This window comes from Solea solea, chromosome 2, assembly GCF_958295425.1.
Source record: "Solea solea chromosome 2, fSolSol10.1, whole genome shotgun sequence".
Lineage (NCBI taxonomy): Eukaryota > Metazoa > Chordata > Actinopteri > Pleuronectiformes > Soleidae > Solea > Solea solea.
The window spans coordinates 19151616-19178635 of record NC_081135.1 but is presented as its reverse complement, the minus strand read 5'-3'; the positions used below and the strand labels follow the sequence as shown (position 1 = coordinate 19178635).

Sequence of the window (27020 nt, the reverse complement as noted above, 5' to 3'; positions counted from 1 at the left end):
CATGTCTGCAGAGGTCCACTAGGATCTGTGTTACATACATTTTGTCATCTGCCCATTTCCACTGTCTGCTTAGACAGTGACTATACATATGTACGGTCACTTCCTGGTTTTCAATAAGCCAGCACAGCTATTTCCGGTAAGCTGTATTTAGCAACATATTCTAAAATATTCTATCATATACTGCATATTTCCCTTACTGGCTCCCACTGTAAATACTTTGAAATACTTTTTTTTTTACATATCCTTTCTAATTTTTATCGAAGGTATTGGTGCACTGTTTTGTTGTTTCTTCTTTTTTTCATTTTTATCTCTTCACTTCTTGCACTACTAGAGCTGTCCTTTAATCTCGTTACACTGTATAATGACAATAAAGGTGATTCTTATTCTGATTCTGATTCTAAAAGTTTGTTGTCCCCTCACAATGCTGAAATTTTCATTTTCGGCCATGTTGAATCCCTTAGGGCTAACTACTAAAACAACTACTAAAAGACAACGTAAATGTTTGAATCACTAACATTATGTAACTATGTAACTGACCATCCCCCAACTGACACTTAATGCATGAAGTCCACTACATATGTACTGTATGTATGTGGAGATAGATTGTTTTAAGTTTACATTTTTTTTTCTTGGAAAATGGCTTTGCAGGTTTATGAAATAATTAGAATTCAAGAAAAGCTATATATGTTGGTACATTTATATTTATTTAATTTATTTTGGGTGTGGTGAAGATGGGGGCACCAAATCTCCATCCCCCTCCAAGGGCATTAAAGTGGCTAGGACCGGCCCTGCAGTACAGTATTATTGTTGTGTATTTAATTTGATATGAAATAGAGTCGTTAACTTGAGGATAACAGGGGCTGGTGCTCTGCTACAGTGACGCCGTGTGGCTGCATCAGCGCGTGGCTGCAACGCGACAGCTTCCACAGACGCTTCGGTTTTTTCCCCTTCGCTGCTGTTGTGAGCTCTCTCACGCACACACACACGGCACCGTCCACAATGGAGACCAAACCGGTCATCACCTGCCTTAAAACGCTCCTCATCGTGTACTCCTTCGTCTTCTGGGTACGTAGCCAATTTTCCTGTATCATTTAAAAAAACACCTCGTAGCGGATCCGTGTATTTGGCTGTGCTGAGCGTGATGAAGAAGAAGAAGAAGAAGAAGAAGGGCTGGACAGAGACAGCATCTTCGACGGAATCATCATGTTTCACCATTATTCGCTCCGCAATCAGGGCGGTCGTCGTTTTCAGTCTTTTGTTTGTGTATATGTTTGTATGTGGATGGTTTTCTATGACGGAACTCGTGTATTACGGTTATACACATGCGTTGGCTGCTGGGCGTCAGTGGTGCATCATGGTTGTTGTCAGTACAGCGCTGTGGTGGTAGATGAGGAGGAGGAGGAGGAGGATGTTAATACCGCCGCAGCGATTTAAGTTCGCCTGTTAAAAGCAGCGTTAATGGCCTGCTTTGTGCAATGAGACATTCGGAGATTATTTAACGCCACATTTAAATATGTATCACACGTCCCTCCCTTAGAGGAGACTTCGATACGGGCTCGCGATACGATTAGGAAGATATTCCATACGATTTGATAGGATTCCACGCAGCTGTTTAAAGCTGCAGTGCATAACTTCTGACGATGGTGTTATTCGTCTGGTCTTATGTGTTCGTCTGATAACAGGCTCTGTAACAGGCGTCAGTTGAAACATTTCTCATTCATTTTGAATGGAGTGGCGTCAAGTGTTACCGACCTACATTGTGTACCAATTGCATTGCTTTGCTCATGTTGCATTTGTCAGAAGTTGAGACATTTTTTATCTTTTAGGTGGTGGGGTGACTTGTGTAATTCCGTTTGTCAATCAAACCATGTTTTACGCGTTCATCTTAAACCCAACACATGGAGCCCTGCTTTTCTTGTTCTTGTCAGTCTAAGTTCACCCAACAATGCCCAATACTCACAACAGCATTTGATTATTTTTAATAAATTAAATTAATAATTTACCTAGTATGATGCTATGTTCACACCGGACGTGATGCGGATTTATTGTGTGACAACATTTACATACAAAGGCAATGCACAGACACAATATTTGCGCCGCTCGGCCCGATTGTGTCCAGCGTTGCCTGGTGTTGTCTGGTGTGGTAACAGTTTCTTCTCTGTATTCACACCTGCCTCGTTTAGTGTGAATACACAAATGGTCCACAAAGCTAACGCCATGCTTACACTAGTATGCTAATACTGATAATATCAAAAAACAAGACATTTGAGAGAAAGATAGAATTATGGGCATGTCATCTAAACCCCCATAAAATTGAATTTTTTCTTTGTGCGCATGTGCACTAAGCCTTGGTAGGACGTCTTGATTAGCGACTCATTAGCATGAGAGACTTCGCTTTGCTAACCCCAGCACTAAGGCCATGTTTCCATTGAGTGCACATTACATTACATATTTTTATAGTACCAAAATAACCAGCCCCAACCGTTCCATTCTTTATAAAAAGTAATAAGGTACAGTGCAGTTTGCAGTCTATTCTCATATAAAGTTTGAAGAAGAAAGAGCTGCTGGATGTCCACCATTGTTGTTTGTTGTGTTGCATTGGATGTTGTCATTTGTTTTCGTCACACCAGTATGACGTCACGCTACACAGGCATCGGGCGCAGCACGCACCCGTCCAACTAAGTAAAGGTACTGTTCTTTCTTAGTCGAAATGCAAGCCTGACCCATAGCTTTACCATTCTAAACCATACCATACTGTACCAAACTGAATCGTACCATGATGGAAACACAGCATTAGTGTCGGGCCTGCCCACCGTTTAGCAGTAACGTGGCATGTAGGTGTGGGTCGGACTTGACTAAGGGAGCATTTGTGTGTATACAGCATCATGGGAAAGAAGCGTATCCATTATATGCTGTCAAACTGCATATGGCCCCTGTTGCTTTGATACTTAGAATTCACCTCTGAATCTTTTTATGTCACGTTTGCAGTCATACTCCAACCTGTTTGCAGCAGTCCCACTTTACTACCGCAACGTTACGGTTACCTCCATCTGTGTTACCAGGCAACACAAGATTCTCATACCGCTCTGCTCAGGAAGACAGAGAGAGTTGTGCAGAGCTGGTAGATTAAATCCGCACTGTGAGAACTAATTTCACAATGTGTTTGAATCTAACTGACATTTGTTTATGTTAAAAAGTCACACACTACAGCTTTAATGTAGACATCAGTTTAAAATGACATTGAAAATAAGATAAATATCACTGATCATCTTAAACATTTTTTTTTAATTATTGTTTTATGACACAGATTATTTCAGAATGACCTACCCGTCACAGTTTACTATAGCAGTAACAATTAGGGATGGCTCAATACCTTGACTGTCTACTAATACCAATATCAGGCCATTATAGTCTTTTAACTTTTAACTTAACTGTTAATGAGACATTTGTTCTGATGTTCTGCTACAACCAGCCATTTCAAAAACATTATACTCGAACTGTGTTTATTGGCAGAAAAATAAGTGTATAAATAATTCGTTTTTCGTAGCCTTACAGAAAGCTTTCTATAGGTTCTTTAGGCAAGAGTGTTTTGCCATGAATGGATGGACAGAGGAACAGGTCCATTTGAGACTTGTTGTTTGGACACTACTACATTATGTGTGCAATCTGAGATGGTTTTGCTGGTTAAATGTCTGATTGATTATTGTATTTTAGCTTGGGCTGAATAATTAATCGAATTGATCAGAATTGGATCTGCAATTTTCATATCGCAGGACGCGCAATATGTCTTAAAGCCTAAATGTGTGTAAAATTTCCATCATATTCTACAGATTGAAGAAAACATCTTCACATGTATCTCACACATGTGCAAAAATATCACACAGTTATCATTTTAAATATGTTATTCTGAAATGAAAATGAGAATAATTATGTAATAAGTACCATTCCCTCTGATATCGTGAATTGTATCGCAATAGCAATTCCAGTCAAAATAATTATTTAAAATCTTTCAGCCCTTATTTAAGCTCTTCACTTAAATACAGAGGGACCTTTTTTTTAATGTAAGAAGTACATTTCAGAAGTGACAAACCAGCTAATAAATGATAATGTTGGTTGCCTTAGCAGTGTTTCTAATATTCTTTTATCAGCTGGAATTTGCAAGATTCCAAAAATGGTATCAATGCAATGTTTCAACCTACGGGGTGTGACACACATATGTGTATTAGTATGAAGACGACATCATGTTCGGTCTCCTTATCTTTGCATTTGTAGATTGTTTAACCCCAACCCAGCAGTACTGTATGTCCCTCACCACTTTAGTTTAATGAAAGGGCAAATGCACTAGACACACACTGACATAACAGTAATGCACAAACCAACATAAAACCATAAAGGTAATTTTATAATAATTAAAACAATACTTTTTATTTATTTATTTTGCTTATTTGTTGTTTGTTTGTCACAGATGTACCTAAAAGGTCTCCAGAAGAAGAGATTCTGCTTCATTTTCACAGTGTAATCAAAGCTCTTTGGAATAAGTGTCCTCAGTATTTTTTCCAGCCGATCGCTCAGCTTACATTTGGTAATACATTTGGTTGAGACTGTCTCCAATTTTGGGATTCAATATATTGAAATTGCCTTGAGCAGCGAGGACCTGAGTGTGAGAGAATCACCTATTTCCTGTGTGAGTGGCAGTGGTTTGACTATGCTTTTGCTTTCACTTTTTTGTTAATATGAATCTAACACAATGAATGCAAACTAACCACAACACCTTTTAACTGAATTTCGTACGTTATTGCCCATACGTTGTGACCACAGTCGTGAGTTATAGGCTCCTGTGTCTTTGGTCTCTGACAGAAGCCAGAAATAGCCACTGTGGATTATCACATGGAGGGTGTCTGTCTATTATGTGTTCGGGGCCTGAATAGTGCTTTCTTTGCTTTAGTCATGATGATTGGCAGTGAATAGAACAAACCCAAATTAACTTAGCATAAGTCAAGAGACTTAAAAAGTAGAGCTGTGCTGTGTGTCCCCCCTGACATGTGCCAGTGTCACCGATACTTTATAACTTTTATATTTAGTCAGGATTGAATGGCGGTCCATTCCTCCCGTACGTCTACAGCATCAGGTTTCAGATGTCTGAAATGCAGTGTCTCGCAGTTTGGTGGCTCTGTCCAACCCTGAGGGTGAAGCAAGGAGAAGTCGCTGGCACTAAGTTCCAAGTTTCACTGTCATCAGCCTGTCATGGCGAATAATGTCTCAAGTGTGAATAACCCGTGTTGCTGCACTTAACACACAGGACGGTAAAACGCAGAGCAGGTGGCAGAGTCTGCGTGGTGTCCTTGCCAGCATATTTTGTCATCACACCTTCTGTTTCTTTATTAGGCTGGTGAGGAGGAGGAGGAGGAGGAGGAGGAGGAGGAGGAGGAGGGGGAGGAGTGACCTGTTTTAAACTCAGTGCTGTAACCAGGGTAGCTGGCCAGGCATTGAATTTCAAACAAAACGTGCAGATCAGAGGGGGAGCTGTTTGGAATTCAGCAACAGGCTGGAAGTCTAGATGACTTGCCCCTGCTTCTAGGACTTTAATTTCCCTGTTGGCTTTAAAATGGACACTTAAGCACTGACAGTTGACAAGATGATCATTTTTTTGTACGTGGTAGCAGCTTTTAGGGGGGCATTTTGTTGCTGGTGGTGCAGACCATAAACAGTAAGAGGACCGTTGTCATCTCAGGCTGGTGGAATCACTGGTAATAGAAACAATAGATGTGATGAATCAAGTCATCAAGCTGTAGTCCTGAGGTTCAGATTAGTGGGGGCTGAAAATAAGAGTTGGTACATCAATTAGTAAATTAACAGAAAAGATTTTTGTTAATTTTCTGCTTCAGGCTTGTTAGACATGGAGATGTGAGACCTTGTGTCATTAGTGGTAGCAAAATGAAATGGAAAAGCTTCGATATTCAATAATTCTGAATCTTTCTGCGAGGGGTTTGGCTGTGGATTGGACAAATGAAGACAGTGGAAGTCTTTTACATGATTTTCTGACATTTGAGGTGAAAAGGTGAAAAGTCTTCAACAAAACTCAAACAGTTCCAGTTGCTTACATCTACATTGTTGAATAATATTAACAGTTTTAAATCATTTAATCATCTCCATGTCATGGTCTATCAGTATAAAAAACGTACATGTCATTGTTTACATTGTACATCTTTATATTGCATGAATCAATGATGTTAGAAATGAACAATTGCTAAAACATTGATAAAGTGATTTTAAATAGACAATCCATTCTAATATGTGGTTCAACTCCATCAAATAGTATGCAATATTGTGATTTATCATCTCACATATCACTGCCCACAGACCATCGATCATACCCACTATTATACAAACGTTGCTTACATAACAGTAGGCAACATGTTTAAGTCTTAGACACAGTGATAAATGCAGAGGCAATATTGTGGGGAAACTGTGCAGAGCCAACACTATTAATCAGTTAATGACTTAAGCTTTTGTTTGTTTACATGGCAAAAATTCAAATAAAGTAAGAGTTACTGCTTTTAAAATCTAAAATGTTTAATTATGTGAATTATCAGCTTGGGTTTGGGGAAATTGGGAGAACTTTTTCCAAAAGTACTGTACGTAAATACATACATACATAGTGCTTCTGGTACAACACATTGTGTTGTAGTGCATGTGTGTATGTTTTTATACGCTTTATATCAGTGCACATGATATATATTGTGTTATTGTACAATAATTCCATAATAACTTTGGTATTATGTTGATCATGTGATTTGAAAGACTTCTGCACGTCCACCTAGACTCTAGCCGTGTTTCCATCAAGTGGAACGGTTTGGTTTGGTCCAGTACAGTCAGTATTTTTTTGCGTTTCCTTATAGAATAGAACCAAAATAACCAGCCCTTACTGTTTCATCTTTTTGCACCATTCCCTTGGGCAACTAGAGTAAAATAGTACTTTAAAGTCAGAGTTCTCATACAAACTTTGACGTCTTGTTGAGACAAACAGCCACAGACTGAGCTGGCGAACCATCAGGCACAGCCCACACCCCGCCCACCAAGTAAAGGTACTGTTCTGTACCATGATGGAAACGCAGCATCTGTTTACAGCTTCGGGAAAATGTGGGCTGTCTCTGATGAGACACCTTGACCAGTTACAGCACAGATCAGAGAGAGGGGGCGCTCCTGTTGTCTTTTCGACTGCAATTCTGTATACAGTTCCCTTTGGTGAAAATATGGTTACACTGCTGCCTGCAACCACTGCCGATGCTGCAAAGAAAATACGATTCAGTGATAACAGAGCTTTTCCGAGCCGGAGAGAAGGCCTCGCTTCATCTGTCGCGTTTGACTCGAGTGTGTCCGTCTGTGCTTGCGTGATCAGAGGAGCTGTTATCCCGAGTTTGTATCAGCAGCCTCAGCCGATAATCCAAAGATGTGAGAATGGCTCTATTTAGGCTGTGCAAACACAATTAGGACAATACAGCAGTAAAAGAACAGGCAGGCTGGAGGCTGGTGATTTGTAAAACCATTGCCCAATTATTATGCACATACTCTGCCAATGGGGCAAAGTGTAAATGTTGTTAACACAGTCATTAACCTGCAGAGGCTGGTTTAAACTACACTCAGAGAGGAAAAACAGCAGTCTAACCTTTTGCAAAGGAATCTTTTTGTTGTTACGCTGCTTGTGTTTTCGTCATTTTTACATAACGTGACATTTGGCTTGAGGACATTTTTGTCTAAATGCTAAGGGGGAACTTTTCCCCACTCCCCTCTCAGTCACAGTGACTCATTTTCTGCGTAGAGCTGAGTGTTTTCTCCTCGTCGGGTTTCAAGGAGACATTTTGTGCTGTCTGCTTCCTCTCCACTCAGAGAGCCTGGCAGCAGGATGGCGAGCAGCCTCCTCGTGGGGGGGGGAAGCAGGTTAGGATGATGACTTGGCCCTGGCTGGAGTCAGATCATCAGCAGCCGTTCCGCTCCCCGCTCTCTTTCCGATGCCAGTAAGACATACCCAGCTGAGACACACGCTGCTTCAGCTGCCTCGTACAGCACGCTCTTTTATCCAGAGCCTTCATTTGAAATGCAAAGAGAGCCGCAACAGGAGGAAGCGTCTCGCCTCGGATCAAAGAGCTTCTTTGATTTGTCCCCTTTTCTTTGTGTCTCTTTCTTTTTTGTGTGTGTGAGCGCAGGCATATTCATAAAGCAGGAGATCTCTATCCTGTACTCCAGATAAATGTGTGTCTCCTGTCGCCACTTTCCTCCTTCTCAGTCTAATTGCTCTCTTGTACCACCTTGATCCTGTTTCTCCTCCTCCCCCTTGGCGTGCTGCTAAAACACAGCTATTGTAATACCATAGAAGATAACGTGCCTGTTCCCTGCTTTCCTGTTTCCTGTGCTCTCTCTGTCTCTCTGTTACATCCTTATTTTCCTTCCTCGCCCTCTAGATAACAGGAGCTATCCTGCTGGCAGTGGGAGTATGGGGGAAGTTGATGCTGGGCCCGTACATCTCTCTGATAGCCGACAACTCCACCAACGCCCCGTATGTCCTCATTGGCACTGGGACCGTCATCGTCGTTTTTGGCCTCTTTGGATGCTTCGCCACCTGCAGAGGAAGCCCATGGATGCTGAAACTGGTGAGAGGACGTGCAGGAGGATACGTGAGGTATCATGTTGCAGTGAGAAAGGAGAGCGAGTTGTAGATGCTCAACAATTAGCCTCAGGTCACATGATAGCAAGAATAACCTCTATCGTGTGAACGTGTGTTCGTTGGAGTGAGTGTGTGTGCAAGTTTATGCAACTGCTACACACCTGAGGCAGAGGGTTTTCATTCAAACTATGTAAATCTGCTTCCTTCCTGTCTCTCTTCCTCTCCCTCTGTAGTATGCCATGTTTCTGTCGCTCGTCTTCCTCGCTGAGTTAGTGGCTGGGATCTCTGGATTTGTGTTTCGTCATGAGGTCAGCATGCATGCCACCATGAAGCGACCTGACGAGTCTGAGCACAAAAGCACCAAAGCATTCCAATGTGTGATGACATGTACGTTTGCTTGCTCCAGATAAAGGGAACCTTTCACAGGACGTACACCGACGCGGTCCTGAGATACAACGCTGAGGATGAGGCGAGCCGTGCTGTTGATAACCTGCAGCACAAGGTGAGCCCCTGACATCAACAAGGTAGAACCTGGGTGTGTTATCTGATCGCAACATGAACGAGGAGGCTCGCCTCCAGGAACAAACCATTTTAAATGTTAATTAAAACAAGCATGAGATGTCTGCTGGTAAATATGGCTGTGGTCAAAGGGAAGTCCACTGCAGCTGCTATGATCAGGCCTCTTATACTGGAACTTCCTGTTTAGGACCAATCAGCTCCCAGGATCCAGCTACACACGCTCACACATGTCCTTCAACCAAGCATGAACACCTGCAACCCATCGCACACATGCAGAGAGTAACACACACAAAAGGAAAGGAAAAGCATGACCCTGGGTTTGTAACAGTAACCTTTGAATTTTGCACATGTGAATGTTTGTTGTGTTATTCACGAGGCAATTTATTTGTATAGCACAGTTCTTACACTGATGCATTGCAATGTGCTTTAGCACAGTTTTAAACCAAAGCAGAAATCAGGCTAGTGCACACAATAGAATAATATAAAAAGATCAAAGTTTAATGCAAGAGTAAAGAAAAGGTATATGCAATAAAAATCACTATTATACAGAGGCATAGTGCATTCACTTCAAATAAATACAATTTCTCTGGCTCTGAATTTACAACATTTTTTTTCATAGTTGCACCCCCTTCGGATCCAGCATTTCTTAACAATCTCATCCCCTTTCTTGTGTCACCATGTAGCCAGCCTGTATGCAATCAAGTGCTTCATCTTTTATCCACGAAGCATATTATATTTATATAAATTATCTTGGAGAAACATTTCAATGTCCAGTGTTCTGAGTGTTCTGAGTGTTCTGAGTGTTCTTTCCGTCTGAACAACCGCAAAGTCCTGAGGTGCCTGCATTAAGTCGACAAACTAATAACAATATCATTGATGTTACTTAAACACATAGAATCTCCCAGTGTCTCAACCCCAAGGCAAAATTCCTTTTTTTGTAATTGTGGAATATGTACAGCACCTACAGATGTGCAGCTTCATTGGAAGATAAGTATTTAGAGTATTTTAAATACTCTAAATACTGTTTTTAAGGTAAACGTTATGGAAAACAAAACTACAGTTCAGCAACAGGTGAGCAGGAGACACACAGTGTGAAACCAGCCTGTATTACCCTAGCACTGTTGACCAAAAAGTGTTAAAAACACATCCAGTACATGTTACATCATGACAGGAGCACTTGTGTGTTTTTGAGTCATTTGTTTGCATTCCACACACACACACACACACACACACACACACACACACATATATATATAAATAGACCTGAGCAATTTTATTTATTTTGTATTTAAGAAATGAAACTGTCAGATTGAACTGTCAAATAAAATTGTCAGAATTTTCTCAACCAGACACAAGACTCAAGAGAATAGACATGTAGAATATGTAAAAGATTTTTTTCAAAATGTCTAAAAGGTGTATTGATCAGGAGATGGTTACTGGCTGAATCAGGTCCTGAAGTCTGGGTCTCCAGAGAGCGGGCCAGGCAGGTGAGCAGAGCGTGGCAGGGTTCAGATTTCAAAGCACAACGGACAGAGACAAGGGGCTTGGACATGGCTGAGCAGGCAGGCCAGTGGATGGGGATCTGAGGTACAGGCAAACAGTAGTAAAGCAAACAATAAAAAAAAAATGTTTTCTAAAAAGTGCAAACAGATTGGCTGTAGTGTTTCTTCTGTTGTACCTGACTGAGGGTCTGGACACATAAAAGCGAGTTCAGGAGAATCCACCAAAGTTTTCTTTTTGCATATCGACTTTCTATCCACACAAAACTGGCATTTAGGAGCACAGAAACGCTATTTTTGGAAAACAAGTCCCAGATTGGGAAAATCTGACACCCTTGTGTTTTCGTTTATACAACTAATCTGCTACTTTATGAAGCAGTGATGTCATAACCTCACCTCTTTCTTGCTCTTGAATTATGCACATGGTATACTCTTCTCTGTTTTTGGTGTATTTCTGTGGCAGCGTTACAGAGCCACATATAGGTGTAGTGAAAGCTTACTTCCTGTTGCCAGTAGGTAGCACAGTGAGTGGCACCACATGTTGTCATCCTTGACGGACTTAGACTTCCAAGATGGTTATATATCAACTACCAGGTAGCGCTTTGTCAAAATCCCAAGGAAAGTATTCCCTACACACACTCGGTCAAACCACATACCTTTGACCACTAGGTAGTGCTCTTTAGAGAGAGAGAGAGACCTGGGACCAGTGTCTGATCGCAATTTTTGCAGGTCCTGATGTCCATGCAAAGTGCATGGCAAAACCCTCAAAATACACCCAAAAAGTAAGTGAAAGTAATAAAAATAAAACAAAATGAGGAGGAATAATCACACCGAATACAATAGGGCTTTGCACCAGTCAGTGCTCGGTACCTAATTATAGGATGTGTTCTTACACCACTACTACTACTACTACTATTCTACCCAGGCATCCAAGTAAAGTGAATTAGTCAATCATTTTAATTAGTTATCATGGGCATTAACGGAGACATTGAATAAAACAAGCCTTTGTCATGCATTGTCTGATTTCAGCTGCGTTGCTGTGGAGTGTATAACTACACCAGCTGGCTTTCCAGTGTGTATTACCCATCCAACGGCATCCCAGCCAGCTGCTGCTCTAACCCCTCTGACTGCAACACAGAAGACCTCCGTAATACAACTATAGCCCCGAGCAAGGTCTACCAACAGGTCAGTATGTTATTGTGTTTTTCCTATTCTTTCATACTTGAATAGTGCAAATAGCCCATGGATGCATACACTCACTAGCCACTATATTAGTGACACGGGACATGTTATAAAGTGGCAGACATGTCTCTCGATGTCGCACATCGGTTTCAAGCTGTAATGTGTCTTGTAATTTGTTGTCTTTCCAACCTTTTTAACCAAATTTGAGTGAATATCCCAATAAAAAAGCAGTTTCTGAAAAACCTAGACCAACAACCATCCCATGTTCTAAGTCACTTTCTGCATGGTTTGAACTTCAGGAGGTCATCTCAACCTCACTAAAAACATTGAGTTGCTGGCCATGTGATGATTTGATATTTGTGTTACCAAGCATAGACTATACACAAATATTTACTTTCAGTCTTCCAGTTGCAAAATGAACCCTTGAGATTTGGAGTTTGACTGGTGCCATGTTTATGCAAGTGGAAAGACACCTGTTCAATAGAACCAGTTTTCAACCACACTGGGGTCTACGCTTACCTGCCATGCTCTATGGTCGGTTTACAGCTAAATTGTAACATCATTTACAAAATTGTGACATTTTATAATCAAAAAATGTTGAAATTATAAAAAGACCTGAAACTAATAATGATTTAGACCAGAACAATGTTAACTGAGGACATGAATCACTTGAGAAGTGGGGCTCATTTTCCCATTTTCCCATTCTTTTTACAACCAGCCCCCTGGTGGCTAACTGCTACTTTTGTCCTACTACCTGGGTTTCCCTTTCAAAATCGTAAGACTATGTTAACTATTATGATATTGAGGCCGCTGGATTTATATAGATTTTATGGCTGTAGAATTGTCAAAAAATGTTCAATGAGGGACTACTTCTGTCCGTTTTTTTCAAGATAACTTTCATTTTTGATATCCGGCAGTCATTTCAACCGATTAGGAATTACAGTACTGAGAAGCTGACGTCACACACATATGTGACGTGCTGCTGAGTCTTGTCTGTGATTGGATTGTCTTTACGCAGAAGTCCTGAGGGCTACCGTAACTTAATGAGCAGTACGCGTGCCAAATCCTGTCAGTGACAGGATGTTAACAGAAGGGTTAACAAGCAGTTGAACAGGTGTACCTAATAAAGTGGCCAGTGAATGTACGTCATCATGCATCTGACTCATCCTCATATACTTTTTTTCCCACACCCTCTCCCTCATCCATGAACTAACAAATGTCACAGATACTCTCCCAGATCTCCATCTTGCCCCTAATTTGCACATGTAACATGTCCGTGTTCCCTCTACAAACTAACCTGCCACCTTTGTTTCAGGGCTGCTATGAGCTGGTCACTTCATTTATGGAAACCAACATGGCCATCATTGCAGGAGTGACGTTTGGGATTGCCTTCTCACAGGTAAAAGTTGAAAAAACATTCATGTCTGTTTGCAGGGGATGCTCTGAAAACGAGCATGTGTTTTCATGTAAATTAATCATTTAATAATTACTGAGACCTTTTCACTGACAGCTCTCTATATTATGCTGAATACTAGATCATTAAAGTAAGAGGGCAAAATTGGCTTCACTATTACTTATTTACTATTTTAACCTCACACTTAAACTATGCCGACGTTTTTTTCCCCCTGTTATCTCTCAGCTGATTGGTATGTTGCTGGCCTGCTGTCTGTCCAGGATCATCACAGCCAATCAGTATGAGATGGTTTAGCTGATGTGACGTGGCAGGTGAGAAACTTACAAGGTGAAAGCAACCACACACTTTAGATCACACCACACCATTTTGTAAATTATAGTCCTATTAATAGTCCTTACAATTTCCACTATACAGTCACGGCATGGCACGGCTCTTCTCTATACAGGTTGATTTTTCCATTACTATAGCACCTCCTATTTTACTTAACTCACACACAAACTAGTGACCAGTGACTTGTAAAGAAGTTGTTTTTTCTGTGTATTGAATCATTAGACTCAGTCAATTAAAAAAGATTTGTTCACAGAATCGTTCACTTATTTTTTGTTTGCCGACGCTACATATAGTATCGCCTCAGGAGTAGGTACTAAAAATAAACTACCAGGTAGCAGGTACTGTTAATGGAAAAGCAAGAAAACGTGCCGAGTCGAGCCGTGCCAAGTGTATTGGGGTTGGGATACTGTGTGATTGACAGCTGGTATTCACCAAAAGATGCATGGTTGCAGGTGTTGTTGGGCGTGTAGTGGATGAGGTCATGGTCAGGCCCAACCCCGTTTTTTTTGACTGATTGTAAGAGACAACTTCTCGAGCTGTGGTCACCAACACTGTTGTAAAAATAGCAATGACAACGTGATGCAGCGCAGCTGTATGTGAATTGAGTCACAGTCAGCAGGTCAATAAGCTCTTTGTGAATTAAAAAACAATATAAAGCTGCTGCTTAGGGCTGAAGTTGACCTGGCTTGTTAATGACGGTTGATTATTGGGATCAGTCGGTGAAACTTTCTGGATGTTTTTAATGCGTGACGGGATATTTGACTTGACTGAGACAGATGTAAAGTGAGAAAGAGAAAGAAATGTTTATGCTGCTGACTAATCAACTGAAAACAAATGCATTATTGTATGAATTTGAAAAAGTGAAACATACTGCTGATATTAAGACAAAACATGTGCATGTTTTGTTTTCATAGGTTGACTGCATGTTGTATGAAATCACTCAGAAAATATCATCGACATTGTTGAGGAAAATTGTGATAATCATTAGGAGTAAGCACTCAAATTAAAGTGTACGCAATTTGAGTGCATCATTTTCTAAATTTGAATGGTAACATTTAATTGCTAGTTTATTTTAAAGGGGCAGTGTATGTCAATGAACATTTCTAGTATGTAAACACACCTCAGCTCTCAGTGTTAGAGCCATACCTAATTGAAGGCCACAGTAGGTGGCGCTCTGCACTGGGCAGGAAGGTGTTAAATAAGAGCAAGAGGTAATTACTCGGCAGGTGTGCTGCTGACTGGGGAAGCACAAAGTTTTTTGACCGTCATCGTCGCCTCCGCTGTCCGTTTGTTAGACAAATAAATGTTGGTGATTGCATACGACGATCTTGTGTGTAATTCATTCATTGGACCCGGAAGACAACGCGTCAACTACTACAAGTACCAGTACAGCAGCCCCCTCAAGTGGCTTAGGTTCGTTTTGTTGTTTTTTATTTTAAGAACAAGTCACTACAATAAGTCAAAAAACTGCGCTTCGGTTAGAGTCGTAGTTAGTCGCGGAAAGGATACCGCACGGAGGCAGAGCCAACGCTGGAGTCAACGCCGGGTTTCCGAACCAGCCGAGCCGCATGGAAGACGTCAACAGCGGCCGTGTTTCCCGGAGTGACGCCGATCATCAGCTGATTCATCTGACGAGGTAGTGCTGCCGCCGGACCATCTTACGGCGCCCACCGCAGGCATCAAGGTATGGAGGAGTAGCGCTACCGGTTTCATGGCCATAATAAAATAAATAAATCAAAGTGTGCACACTATTTTGCGAGCATAATCCCAATGCATTGGTTGCTAAAAACAATGAGGATCGCGTCTTAAGACTGAACTTTTCTCATCGCTTGGATTTTCATTGTGGAACATTACAACAAAAGGAGGACATTATGAACGATCAATCTGATGAGCCGGTCGCAGAATCGGCTGCTATCGCTCCTTCTATTGAAGTGGGAATTTCAAATGAAGCACAGTTGGGTATAGGTAAAAGAGTTGTTAAACTAACACATAAGGCTTTTGTTGAAAAGTTGGAAAAGTTTCAAAATGTAAGAAAAGATCGATTAAGCAAGGTAAAAAATATGAGAAAGGTAACTGAAGAGTATATGCATAAAAACAGTGTTGCAGAGGTAAAAGGTGCACTGGAAAAACTTATTGGTTTGTGTGAAGAAGCAAAAAATGCTCATCATTCTTTGGTGCCTTTAATGCCCACTGAAGAAAGTGGGAAACAAAATACATGGTTTACTGCAAAAATGTTGATTGAAAATGGTTTCATTGATGATGTTAAACAATGGTTGAGAAACATTGAAAATGTTGTTAATGTGGTTGATGATGTTCATCCTGATGACAGTATATCAAATGTTGCCAGTAAACGTTCTCAGCGAATAAGCACATGCAGTGTTAAAAGCAGCAAAAGTGGTCAAACAACAGCATCTGCCCGCATTAAAGCAGAGGCAGAAAAGGCCGCACTTCTTGCTCGAGCTGCAGTGTTAAAGGAAAAACATGCTCTGGAGAAGCAAGAAGCAGAGCTGAGAAGGAAAAGAGAGCAACTGGAGCTTGATGCTGACATTGCAGCATCCACAGCAAAATTAGCAGTTTTACGAACTGCTTCAGAATGTTCAAGCAAATCCCACGCATCATCAAATGGAATGAATTCATATCTACAAAGGGAAATGGAACAAAAAACAACTTCCAAATGGCTCAACCCCGCAGCAAATTCATATGAACCCTGGACATGGAATGCAATGCCACAAACCAATTTCCCAGTATGTCATAAGGATTCAAGAGCATGGAACACACACACTGTGGAAAAAGGGCAGCAGTGCATCTTTGGATCAGGACAGGAGACACACAGGAAAACAACAGAAACATATGGAAGAACACAATATGAAGACGCACAGCATCAAACTCTTTATTTACCCATAAATAAGGAGCAGCCTGCATCAGTTGAGCAACCGCATCCACATTCTGTACAAATGCATGGAGATCTATGCACCATAATGCATAAGCAGAATGAAATAACAGCAGCTCTTGTTCAACAACAATGCTTTCTGTCCTTACCATCTCGAGACATTCCAGTATTCGACGGTGATCCTCTCCAGTACAGAAACTTCATCAGAGCTTTTGAGCATGGAGTGGAATCAAAAGCTAAAGAAACTGATTGTCTTTATTTTTTGGAGCAGTTTACAATAGGTCAACCCAGAGAATTGGTGAGGAGCTGTCAGCACATGATTCCTGGCAGAGGCTATCAACTGGCTAAAGAGCTTCTACATGAACATTTTGGAAATGAATACAGGATTGCTGCAGCTTATATAAGGAAGGCTCTGGCTTGGCCTACAGTGAAATCAGAGGATGTGAAATCGCTACAAGCCTTTTCTCTGTTTTTGCGTGGTTGTTGCAACGTGATGGAGGAGCTTCACTATATGCAAGAACTAGACGTGCCAACCAACATGAGAGCAATCATGACAAAATTGCCATTTAAATTCAGAGAAAAATGGAGGACAAAAGCACATGACATCTTGGAGAGGTACAATCGCAGAGCTTGCTTTAAAGATCTTGTTTCATTCATCGAACGTCAAGTTAAGATCATCTCGGATCCACTCTTTGGGGACATTCAGGACACGACAAGTGGTTTACCTGCATTCAAGAGTGTTAACAAGTTCAGGTCTCAGTCCAAGTTCAGCAGAGTCAGAGGTGATAGCTTTGCCACTACAGTTACTGTTGACACAACCAAAGGTTCATGTTCAATCCCACAGAGGCAGGACTCAATGGAAAGGTCTAAAAATGCATGTGTCTGTTGCGCCCAGTCTCACACATTGGAGGAGTGTCCAAAGCTGAAAAGGAAGAAGCATCGGGACAAAATTATCTTTCTGAAGGAAAAAAGGATGTGTTTTGGCTGCCTATGTAGTGGACACATGAGCAAGGATTGCGACAGGCGTTTAACTTGCAAAGAGTGTGGTCAGAATCATCCTACGGTGCTTCATATTTTTGAAAGGCTGAGAACCAGAACAGAAAGTGAACACTCTAAAGAAACAGGACATGTTAAACCACCCTCTTCAGAAACTTGTGGTCATACAGGGGCCGGAAAGGAGGGTTGCATGTTGTCCATTCTGCCAATCCAGGTTAAATCCATTAGGGGAGACCAAATAATACAAACCTATGCGTTCCTGGATCCCGGCAGTACAGCCACATTCTGTTCAGAGCATCTTATGCGAAGGTTGAACATCGACGGTAGAAGAACCAGTTTTCTTTTACGCACCATGGGACAAGAAAAGGTTGTTTCCACTTACGTTTTGAATGGTTTGGAGGTGGCTGGTCTTGACAGTAACGACTTTTACAGTCTACCAGAAGTTCTCACTCAAAGAAAAATGCCTGCGACCCCCAACAACATTATCTCACAGGAAGAGCTGTCACAGTGGTCTTACCTCTCTGAAGTTCAGATCCCCTGCATACACGCCAATGTTGACATGTTGATTGGTACCAACGTCCCAAAGGTATTGGAACCCTGGGAAGTTGTCAACAGCCAAGGGAATGGCCCTTATGCAGTAAGAACTGTACTTGGTTGGGTAGTAAATGGTCCCCTTCGAGACGGAGAGAACAGTAAACTTAAAACAGGATTTTCAGTGGCAGCTGTCAATAGGATTTCTGTGTGTAAGCTGGAGGTGATGTTGAACAACCAGTACAATCATGACTTCAATGAAAGAAGTACAGAGGAAAAGGCGATGTCAAGGGAAGACATCAGATTCTTAAGGATTATGGATGAGTCAGCACAGCTTCAGGATGGTCATTACAGTATGAACTTGCCCTTCAGGAAAGAGCAGTTCACTCTTCCCAATAATCTTAGCATGGTCAAGCAAAGGCTGCTAGGATTGAAGTGTAAGTTCAGAAAAGATGAACTGTTTCATAAGGAATACACCAGTTTCTTCACTGATGTTATAAGGAAAGGCTACGCAGAGAAAGTGCCTCAACATCAACTGGATGGAGAAAATGGAAAAGTTTGGTATATTCCCCATCATGGTGTGCGTCATCCCAGAAAAGGTACCTTACGTGTTGTGTTTGACTGTTCAGCTGAGTTTAAAGGTGCCTCACTCAACAGCCAGCTTTTTCAAGGCCCAAACCTGACCAGTTCACTGCTAGGAGTCCTTGCCAGATTCAGACAGGAGCCAGTAGCGTTCATGGGAGACATTCAGTCTATGTTCTACCAGGTTAAAGTGGCTGAAGAGGACAAGGACTTTCTTCGCTTCCTATGGTGGCCTGATGGTAAAGTGAGCCAAGAGATTGTGGAATATCGGATGACAGTTCATTTGTTTGGCGCAGTCTCATCCCCAAGTTGTGCCAGTTATGCACTCAGGAGGACAGCAGAAGACAATAATGCTCACTTCCCATCAGAGGTGGTAAAAACAGTCAGGCAAAATTTTTATGTTGACGACTGTTTGAAGAGCTTGCCCTCAGAGGAGGAGGCCGTTGTGATGGTTAAAGCTCTTAGGGACCTCTGCCTAAAGGGAGGCTTTACTTTGACAAAGTGGATCAGTAACAGCCGGACAGTGCTGCAAACCATTGAAGAGGAGCATAGAGCTAAAGACTGGAAAGAACTGGATCTGGATAGAGATGAGCTTCCAGTCGAGAGAGCCCTTGGACTACAGTGGTGTGTGGAGTCAGACACGTTCAAATTCAAAATGATGGTGAAAGAGCAAGCACAGAGCAGAAGAGGATTGTTGTCTATAATCTATTCAGTTTATGATCCCTTGGGGTTTCTTGCACCAGTGACACTGCCAGCAAAGGTTATGCTGCAAGAGCTCTGTCGCAGACGTTGTGGGTGGGATGACAACATACCTGCAGACATTAGCCATCAGTGGACAGGATGGCTGGAGGATCTGAAAAGGTTGACTTCATTCAAAGTGAAGAGATGCATTAAGCCAAAACACTTTGGACACCCCATTAAAGCAGAGCTGCACAACTTTTCTGATGCCAGTGAAGATGGATTTGGCACCGTCACCTACCTCAGAATTGAAAACAGCAAGGGCCAGGTCCATGTCTCCTTCTTGCTGGGAAAGGCAAGAGTCACCCCATTGAAACAGATAACCATTCCTCGTCTGGAGCTTACAGCTGCTGTCCTCGCCGTTCGAGTGGATCAGATGTTGAGAGCAGAATTGGAGCTGCCACTGGATCAGTCAACTTTCTGGACAGATAGTACTTCAGTGCTCAAGTATATAAAAAATGAGGACAGACGTTTCCACACATTTGTGGCGAATCGGGTGTCAACCATCAGAGATGCAACTCATGTGTCTCAGTGGAGGTACGTCAACACCAAAGACAACCCTGCTGACTACGCCTCTAGAGGTATGAAGGTTGGAGATCTGTTGAATGGTGGTAGCTGGATTGAAGGCCCAAGGTTTCTTTTTGACCCAGAAAAGGATTGGCCTTCAGACATCACAGAGGCCACAATTGCAGCCGATGATGTAGAGGTCAAAAGGGATGTCACAGTAAACACAATCATTACTCAGGATTTCCCTAATGCTACAGACCAGCTCCTATTATACTTCTCTGATTGGAGGAAACTTAAGGTGGCAGTTGCATGGTTTCTCAAATGGAAGAGGATTCTTCTGCAGTTAAAGCAAAGGAGAAAGGAATTGTATGCTCTTGAGATCAACAGAAGGGATGCAGCTGGATCACATGTGTCACTGGAGATGGAGAGGGCCAAGAAAGCAATGAGTCGAACTTTGTCAGCTGAGAATCTTTTGGATGCTGAAGTTTCCATCATTCGTTACAGTCAGCAGAAAAGGTTCAAAGAGGAGATTGCTGCCCTATCAGCTGGAAAATGTGTGTCACGAGACAGTTCTATTTACAAACTAGACCCATGTCTGGATGATGGACTTGTGAGAGTTGGAGGCCGATTGAGTAAGGCAGCTTTACCAGAAGAGGTAAAGCATCCACTCATCTTGTCAAAAGATCAACACATCTCCACACTCATATTAAGACACATGCACCAACAAGTTGGCCACGGTGGAAGAAATCATACGCTGTCAAAGTTGCGAAAAAGGTTCTGGATAACAAGCGCCACTTCAGCTGTGAGAAAAATCATATCACAATGCAGCTTCTGCAGACGATACAAAGGGAAGTTGGGTGAGCAAAAAATGGCGGACCTACCAAAGGAAAGGCTCCTTCCCGATCTCCCTCCCTTCACAAATGTGGGAGTAGATTACTTTGGGCCTTTAGAGGTGAAGAGAGGTCGAGGTGTGTGTAAACGTTATGGTGTCATCTTTACCTGTTTTGCAAGCAGAGCTGTTCATTTGGAAGTAGCTTCATCATTGGATACTGATGCATGTATTAATACGTTACGAAGGTTCATCAGCCGAAGAGGACAGGTATCTTCTATGCGCTCAGATAATGGTACAAACTTTGTGGGAGCTGAAAAAGAACTGAGAGGAGCACTTGCATCTCTAAATCACAAGCAGATACAGAGAGTGCTATTGCAAGATGGCATCCAGTGGAGATTTAACCCCCCTGCAGCATCACACCATGGTGGTGTCTGGGAACGGGTCATTCGTATGGTAAGGAAAGTTCTCACCTCTGTGTTAAATCAGCAAACTCTGGATGATGATGGGCTCCACACCGTCTTGTGTGAGGTTGAGGCTATATTGAATGGTCGCCCCCTCACTAAGCTCTCTGATGATCCCACTGATCTTGAACCACTCACTCCTAATCACATTCTCCTGATGAAAGGGAAACCAGTCTTATCACCTGGATTATTTAGTAAGGATGATGTGTATGTGAAGAGGAGATGGCGGCAAGTCCAATACATCGCGGATCTGTTCTGGAAAAGATGGGTACAGGAGTACCTTCCTCTGCTTCAAGAACGCCAAAAATGGAATAAAAAAAGGAGAAATTTTGTTCCTGGAGATATTGTTGTTGTGATGGATTCTGCTGCTCCACGTGGATCTTGGCTTCTTGGCAGAGTTGTGGAAACCTTTCCCGACAAGAAGGGTCTGGTACGCTCTGTGCGTCTCCAGACGAAGACAAACATCTTGGAAAGACCCGTCACTAAGCTATGCCTATTGCAGGAAGCTGCAAGTTGTTAATGTTGACATTTATGGTGACCTCTCAGTGAAACCAGGTTATGTGTACAAATATTGGGCATTGTTTGGTACAATTTGTGTGTATTACTGGTGTTATGGCTCTGTAATTTAATGTGAAGGTAATTGTAATGTCTGTTGTCATTTACAATTAGGGGCCGGTGTGTTAGAGCCATACCTAATTGAAGGCCACAGTAGGTGGCGCTCTGCACTGGGCAGGAAGGTGTTAAATAAGAGCAAGAGGTAATTACTCGGCAGGTGTGCTGCTGACTGGGGAAGCACAAAGTTTTTTGACCGTCATCGTCGCCTCCGCTGTCCGTTTGTTAGACAAATAAATGTTGGTGATTGCATACGACGATCTTGTGTGTAATTCATTCATTGGACCCGGAAGACAACGCGTCAACTACTACAAGTACCAGTACAGCAGCCCCCTCAAGTGGCTTAGGTTCGTTTTGTTGTTTTTTATTTTAAGAACAAGTCACTACACTCAGTCTCAAACAGGTTGGTGACCCCTGCTCTAGAGTTTGTTTTAGAGCCCTGCAGACCAAAAAGAAACACAAGTACTGCGCTTATATTTGTCACATTACTTCAATATGAGGTCACAGCAGTGTCTCAGTGGTAGAGAGGGTTGTCCTCTGCCTGGAGGGCACGTTCAGTGTATAATGTTCTCATCTTTGTTTGTGTTTTTTAGGGAGATGAAGAGAAGAACCAACAAAGAGTCTTGACACATGATATGAGTAAATTCCCCCAAAACACTGTCCCACATCTGAAGTGGAATTGACCTCCCTCCGTCTCTCTGCCTGTGATCTCAGTGTAATATCTTAATGTATCTTATTGTAAAGCACCATTCCTTTACTCACTGCTGTTGCATCTAAGCTTTCTATACCACACGTCACACTGCTGCTTGATGTAGAAGTTGCTCACTAGCACATGTCTTGGATCAGCACGGCCTGCAGCTGTCGTGTAGACCGGAGTTGTCTGAGCTGACGGCGGTGTTGGTCTCAGACATGTGACCGGCTGCAGCATGTCATCAGAAGACCACTGCACATCTTTGTACAGAATGTCATGACTAAAGCTTGAAAGTAATACTTAAATAGCTATGTTTAGTTTTGCATTTGACTTTGCTATTACTCACCATTGTATATTCCTATGGTTGTGAAATGTTGTGAACTGACTGTACTGAGGGTGATGTTTGAAGTTTCTATGAAGAGGGAGAAAACTGACAACAGAAAGAATAGGGGGAGCTTCTTTTTGTTTATCTGTAGACAATGTACAATATGTTTTTGACATGAATATTTAATTTAACTTATAGACAGATTATAGATATAGATTTAAGATTTAAGTATCAGTATTTGTTAAAACTGTTGATTTGGGAGCTCAAATGCAGCACATTAGATTGTCAAATGTGAACCGTTCAGTTTTACTTGAATTCACAGCTTGTTTTTACACTGTACATGGTATTCCGTGACAAATCATTTCTTTTTACCAAGGAAAGGGAAGTATATTAATCTCGCAAACAAATAAATGACATGCCGCTTGTGGACAAAAGGCCCCGACACACCTAAAAGTAACTTAAAATAACAAAAGCATTTTCAAAATAGGGAGAAAGGATCCTCGTTCATCCCCACTCTGCACCTTAACCTCTGTTCTTGCACGATGTATGGAACTTTGGAGCTTGTTTATTGTTTACTCTGCAAGACGATCATAACTTCATGATAGTCAGCGACCCAAACAACAAGAATCAGGCCCAGAAGGTTCAAGAGTAATGTTAAACTACACATTAATTTAAAGGAATTAAAACTCATCAAAAATTACCTTTCATCACATATATTCAGCAAGGAAACGTCCAAAATATGGAGAATTTTAAACAGAGATTTGTGGGGTTTTGAGTTCAGTGAGAGCTCTGGGACAGAGGTTGATGTTGTTTTCCGTACATTAAAACTGCTTGGACCTGGAGCTCAGCAGATTTAACAACCGCTTGGTCCTGCAGAGGGTGCTGTTTCTCAGCAAAAGTTGCTTTAAGTGATAGTGCAGAGAGTCCTTCAAACTTTTTCCATGGTGGCTATTATAACTTGTCAGCATAAATAGAAACAGGTGTAAATGACATTTATGGCTGGCACCGTACCAGGAAACCTTGAAACTGTCAGCTAAATGGAATGCAGCCATTTGAATTTCACTTGTGCTTTTCCTGCTTTCTTTGACAAGTTAAAATGTCCATCCATCTTCTACCACTTTATCCTCCACATGAGGGTCGCCGTGCCAATCTCAACTGACATAGGGCGAAAGGCGGGGTCACAGGTCACCAGTCCATCACAGGGCCAAAAGAGACAAACAACCATACACTCTCGCTTCTTCCATAAAAAGAACTAAAGTGTCCCTTTATTTATGGCTCCCTAGGTGTCAAGTGAAAGTGCTCAGATTAAAAATGAATCCGTTGTAAATGCTGGTGTGGCAGGGCCTCTTGAAACTCCACAAACCATTTAAATTTGAATGAATGGCTGCGCTCCTTACGGCAGCTTTTCAGCGAGTTGTCATCTAAACACGTGTGAAGCGCGCGTGGCTGAAAAAGCAAAGTGGAGAGATACAGTATGTGAGGCTCCAACAGTGTTCATCTGGTATTGACAGTATTCTATGTAGTGCATCAACCACATGCCTCCATCTTTAGCACCATCTGTAGATATGTACTGGAAATGTAATTTGTATAATGAAATGTTTCTCATTCAAATATGCTAATGTGTAAAATGTCGTGTCGAGAGTTTTGCTGTTTAATCTGTATTTGTTTGATAGTTCATAGGAAACTTGCACTGAGGAAAGTAATTGTGGCCAATGTTTTGTTGGGCGTAGCACGTAATGATTTGAATTTAGCCCCACATTTATTATGATTTGGTTGGCATTATGTTCTACTTATTATTATTGTTATTATCGTTGTTGTTTTCTCTCTCGCTGACTGTGTGTGAGTGTGACCCTGTTCAGACCTGGTGTAAACGTCCATCCTGAGTGATTTCATCACAAGTGGGTGGGGCTAACTTCAGGTGTGAACACACCTTGATGTTGAGGAAAGATCCGATTAACCCAGACCATGTACAGAGAGTATTTCACATTTAACAAAAAGTAATTTTTACCTCTCTCTGTTTGTCATACTTTTAAATTAGGGCCGGGTGATATGTCCCAGGTTTTTTTCTTTTCTTTTTTTTTTAAATGGTTCATATCAATAATTATCATAATAAACCTCAGATAATTAAACACTAAGATTTTTGCTTCTCAGTGAAAGATAATAACGGTTGTTAAACTGAGAAACGTTACACACTGAGGCAAAACTTACATTATGACTGTGTAATGCATCAAGATTGTATCGATTTGTTTGTTTTAGTTTTTATTTGAGGGACATTCCACATGTATTTGAATAGGCAACATCAACATGTAAATATGCCCGATTATACTCAAAATATTCGAGTACATGCACTAAAAGATACCAAAAAAAAAAACTGAGCAAAACAAGAAAAAAATATATAAACTTGACAATAACAACAGTATCAACAAATAAGAAGCATGATAGACTGTAATCCAGTTACCAAAACAACACATTACTAAAATGATATTGTGATATATTATATATTGAATTATTGCCCAGTCCTAATAATTATTTGTGTCCTCTGTTACAATATTAACATTAAAATAAAAAAATGTGTTATTGATTTTCTATATTTGTATCACAAATGATTAAAATATGTCAGCCCCTCTCTCTCACTCCCTAAACACAATTTGATTTTTGCAAATCCACTTTTGATCGGATGATGGTTGATAAGTGTGTGGGAGAGAATCTTGTCTTGAGCTCAGTATTTGGTTGTGGCTTCTTTTTTTCTAAAAAAAAATGTTGCTTTAACACCTGAAAATGTAAATTTATTTATTGAATGTATGTTTTCCAACACTGAAGCTTATTTTCCTTCCTCCAGCTGATATTGTCCTGTAAATACTCAATTGTAATAGCATCTAGCACATACACGGGGTCATTAGACACTCAAAAGAATTGCACCATCCTGTCTACTATCGACTAAGTCACCATCAGTGGTCTTATTATCAATAAATATACAAATAACAGTTGTGTTTGGTGTTTGTTCATTCTCATGTTGAGGGTTTGAATCCCACTTCGAGCAAAGCTTTTCTGTGTGGCGTTTGTAATTTATTTGAGATTTGAAATTGACTGTAGGTGTGAATGGTTGTTTTTCTGTGTGTATTGACCCTGCTATATAAGAAATTACCAAAGTAGGTTGAGAGTGTTGTTTGTTCTGTCTGTGGTTGATCAATAGGTTCCTCCGAGACCACTAAAGTCTGGACAAAGTGATAAAATATATCTTTTCAGACTGTTCAGATAAAATGTGTTACTAACCACCTTGCCAAACATGATAAAAACAAAGTGTTTGCAAAATGAGTTTTCAAATATAAATCAAGTGGCAGAGCTTTTCAGTGTTTTTCCATCAAGGTGAGACATTTCCGGGATAAAGACAATTCAGCTAGCAAATGAAAAGCAGTACTTTTACTCACAAGTTAACAGGTAAAGCACTGATAAAGGGTTTTTATATCATTACTTTACTGACTTCTGAAAAAAAAAACAGAACAGAAGACTTGAGATGAACTGTTTTCAGGCTTTCCTCCATAATTTCTTTTCACACTATTTTCAAACAATGTGTGAAGAGGAGAAACTCTACATCTGCTCTGCTCGCTCTTTAAAGACCTCTGGTATCGTCACTCAGCGAATGTACAAGCTGAGTATTATTTATTTATGAATCAGAATCAGTCCTTTTTGCACACACACCAATTAGTGATGGTGAATTTGACCCTTGCATTTATCCCGTCCTCGTTACACACCAGTAGTGAACACATAAGCTGGGCACAGGAGCAGTGGGCAGTATTTATCTTTGCTCATGGGCACCCCAGCCTTTGACCCTTCCCAGGAATTGAACCTGCAACAAGCCCAATTCCTTTCCTCTTAGCCACGGACTGCCCAAATGAATCAGAGTGAAATGTGACGATTTAGGCTGCTCTGTACATCATATTTCTGAGCCAAGTTAAGATAGGGATTGGCAAGGTTTCAAAATCACTATTTAAAGCAATATAACGTTCTTCAATAGCAGTATAACAAAAGCTCAGTATTTACCTATTTATGGGAGTATGTTCTTATTTACAATACTGTATTTAATGTTTTTCAGTTTTTCCTTCAGGACAATAATAGTTTAAGTGGCACTTGAAGTATATTGATATAATGTTAATGCATTGTACAAAACAAAGTTATTTTCTGCGCATAAATAAGTCTTAAACCACAGTTAGCTGGTTTTCTCATTCGGGAGCAAAAATCAGGAGATAAT

General features: G+C 41.2%; 2 protein-coding genes across 3 annotated transcripts; both read left to right on the top strand.

Moving 5' to 3' along the window:
* Positions 1 to 874: 874 nt before the first annotated feature.
* tspan7b (tetraspanin 7b) lies at positions 875 to 25755 on the top strand. 2 transcript variants are annotated; one of them, XM_058620008.1, is made up of 8 exons: positions 875 to 1065; positions 8460 to 8648; positions 8896 to 8970; positions 9069 to 9164; positions 11710 to 11865; positions 13178 to 13261; positions 13502 to 13587; positions 22349 to 25755. In XM_058620008.1, exons 1-7 carry the CDS (start codon positions 1000 to 1002, stop codon positions 13568 to 13570), a joined length of 735 nt encoding a protein of 244 aa, XP_058475991.1. In that variant the 5' UTR covers positions 875 to 999; the 3' UTR covers positions 13571 to 13587; positions 22349 to 25755. The 2 variants fall into 2 exon arrangements, with proteins under 2 accessions (XP_058475991.1, XP_058475985.1); XM_058620002.1 differs by having other exon boundaries at positions 897 to 1065; positions 13502 to 13603.
* LOC131455426 (uncharacterized) lies at positions 18430 to 22670 on the top strand. The gene is made up of 2 exons (XM_058623039.1): positions 18430 to 21135; positions 22602 to 22670. The coding sequence occupies exons 1-2, from the start codon at positions 18430 to 18432 to the stop codon at positions 22668 to 22670; spliced, it is 2775 nt and encodes a 924-aa protein (XP_058479022.1).
* Positions 25756 to 27020: the final 1265 nt, after the last annotated feature.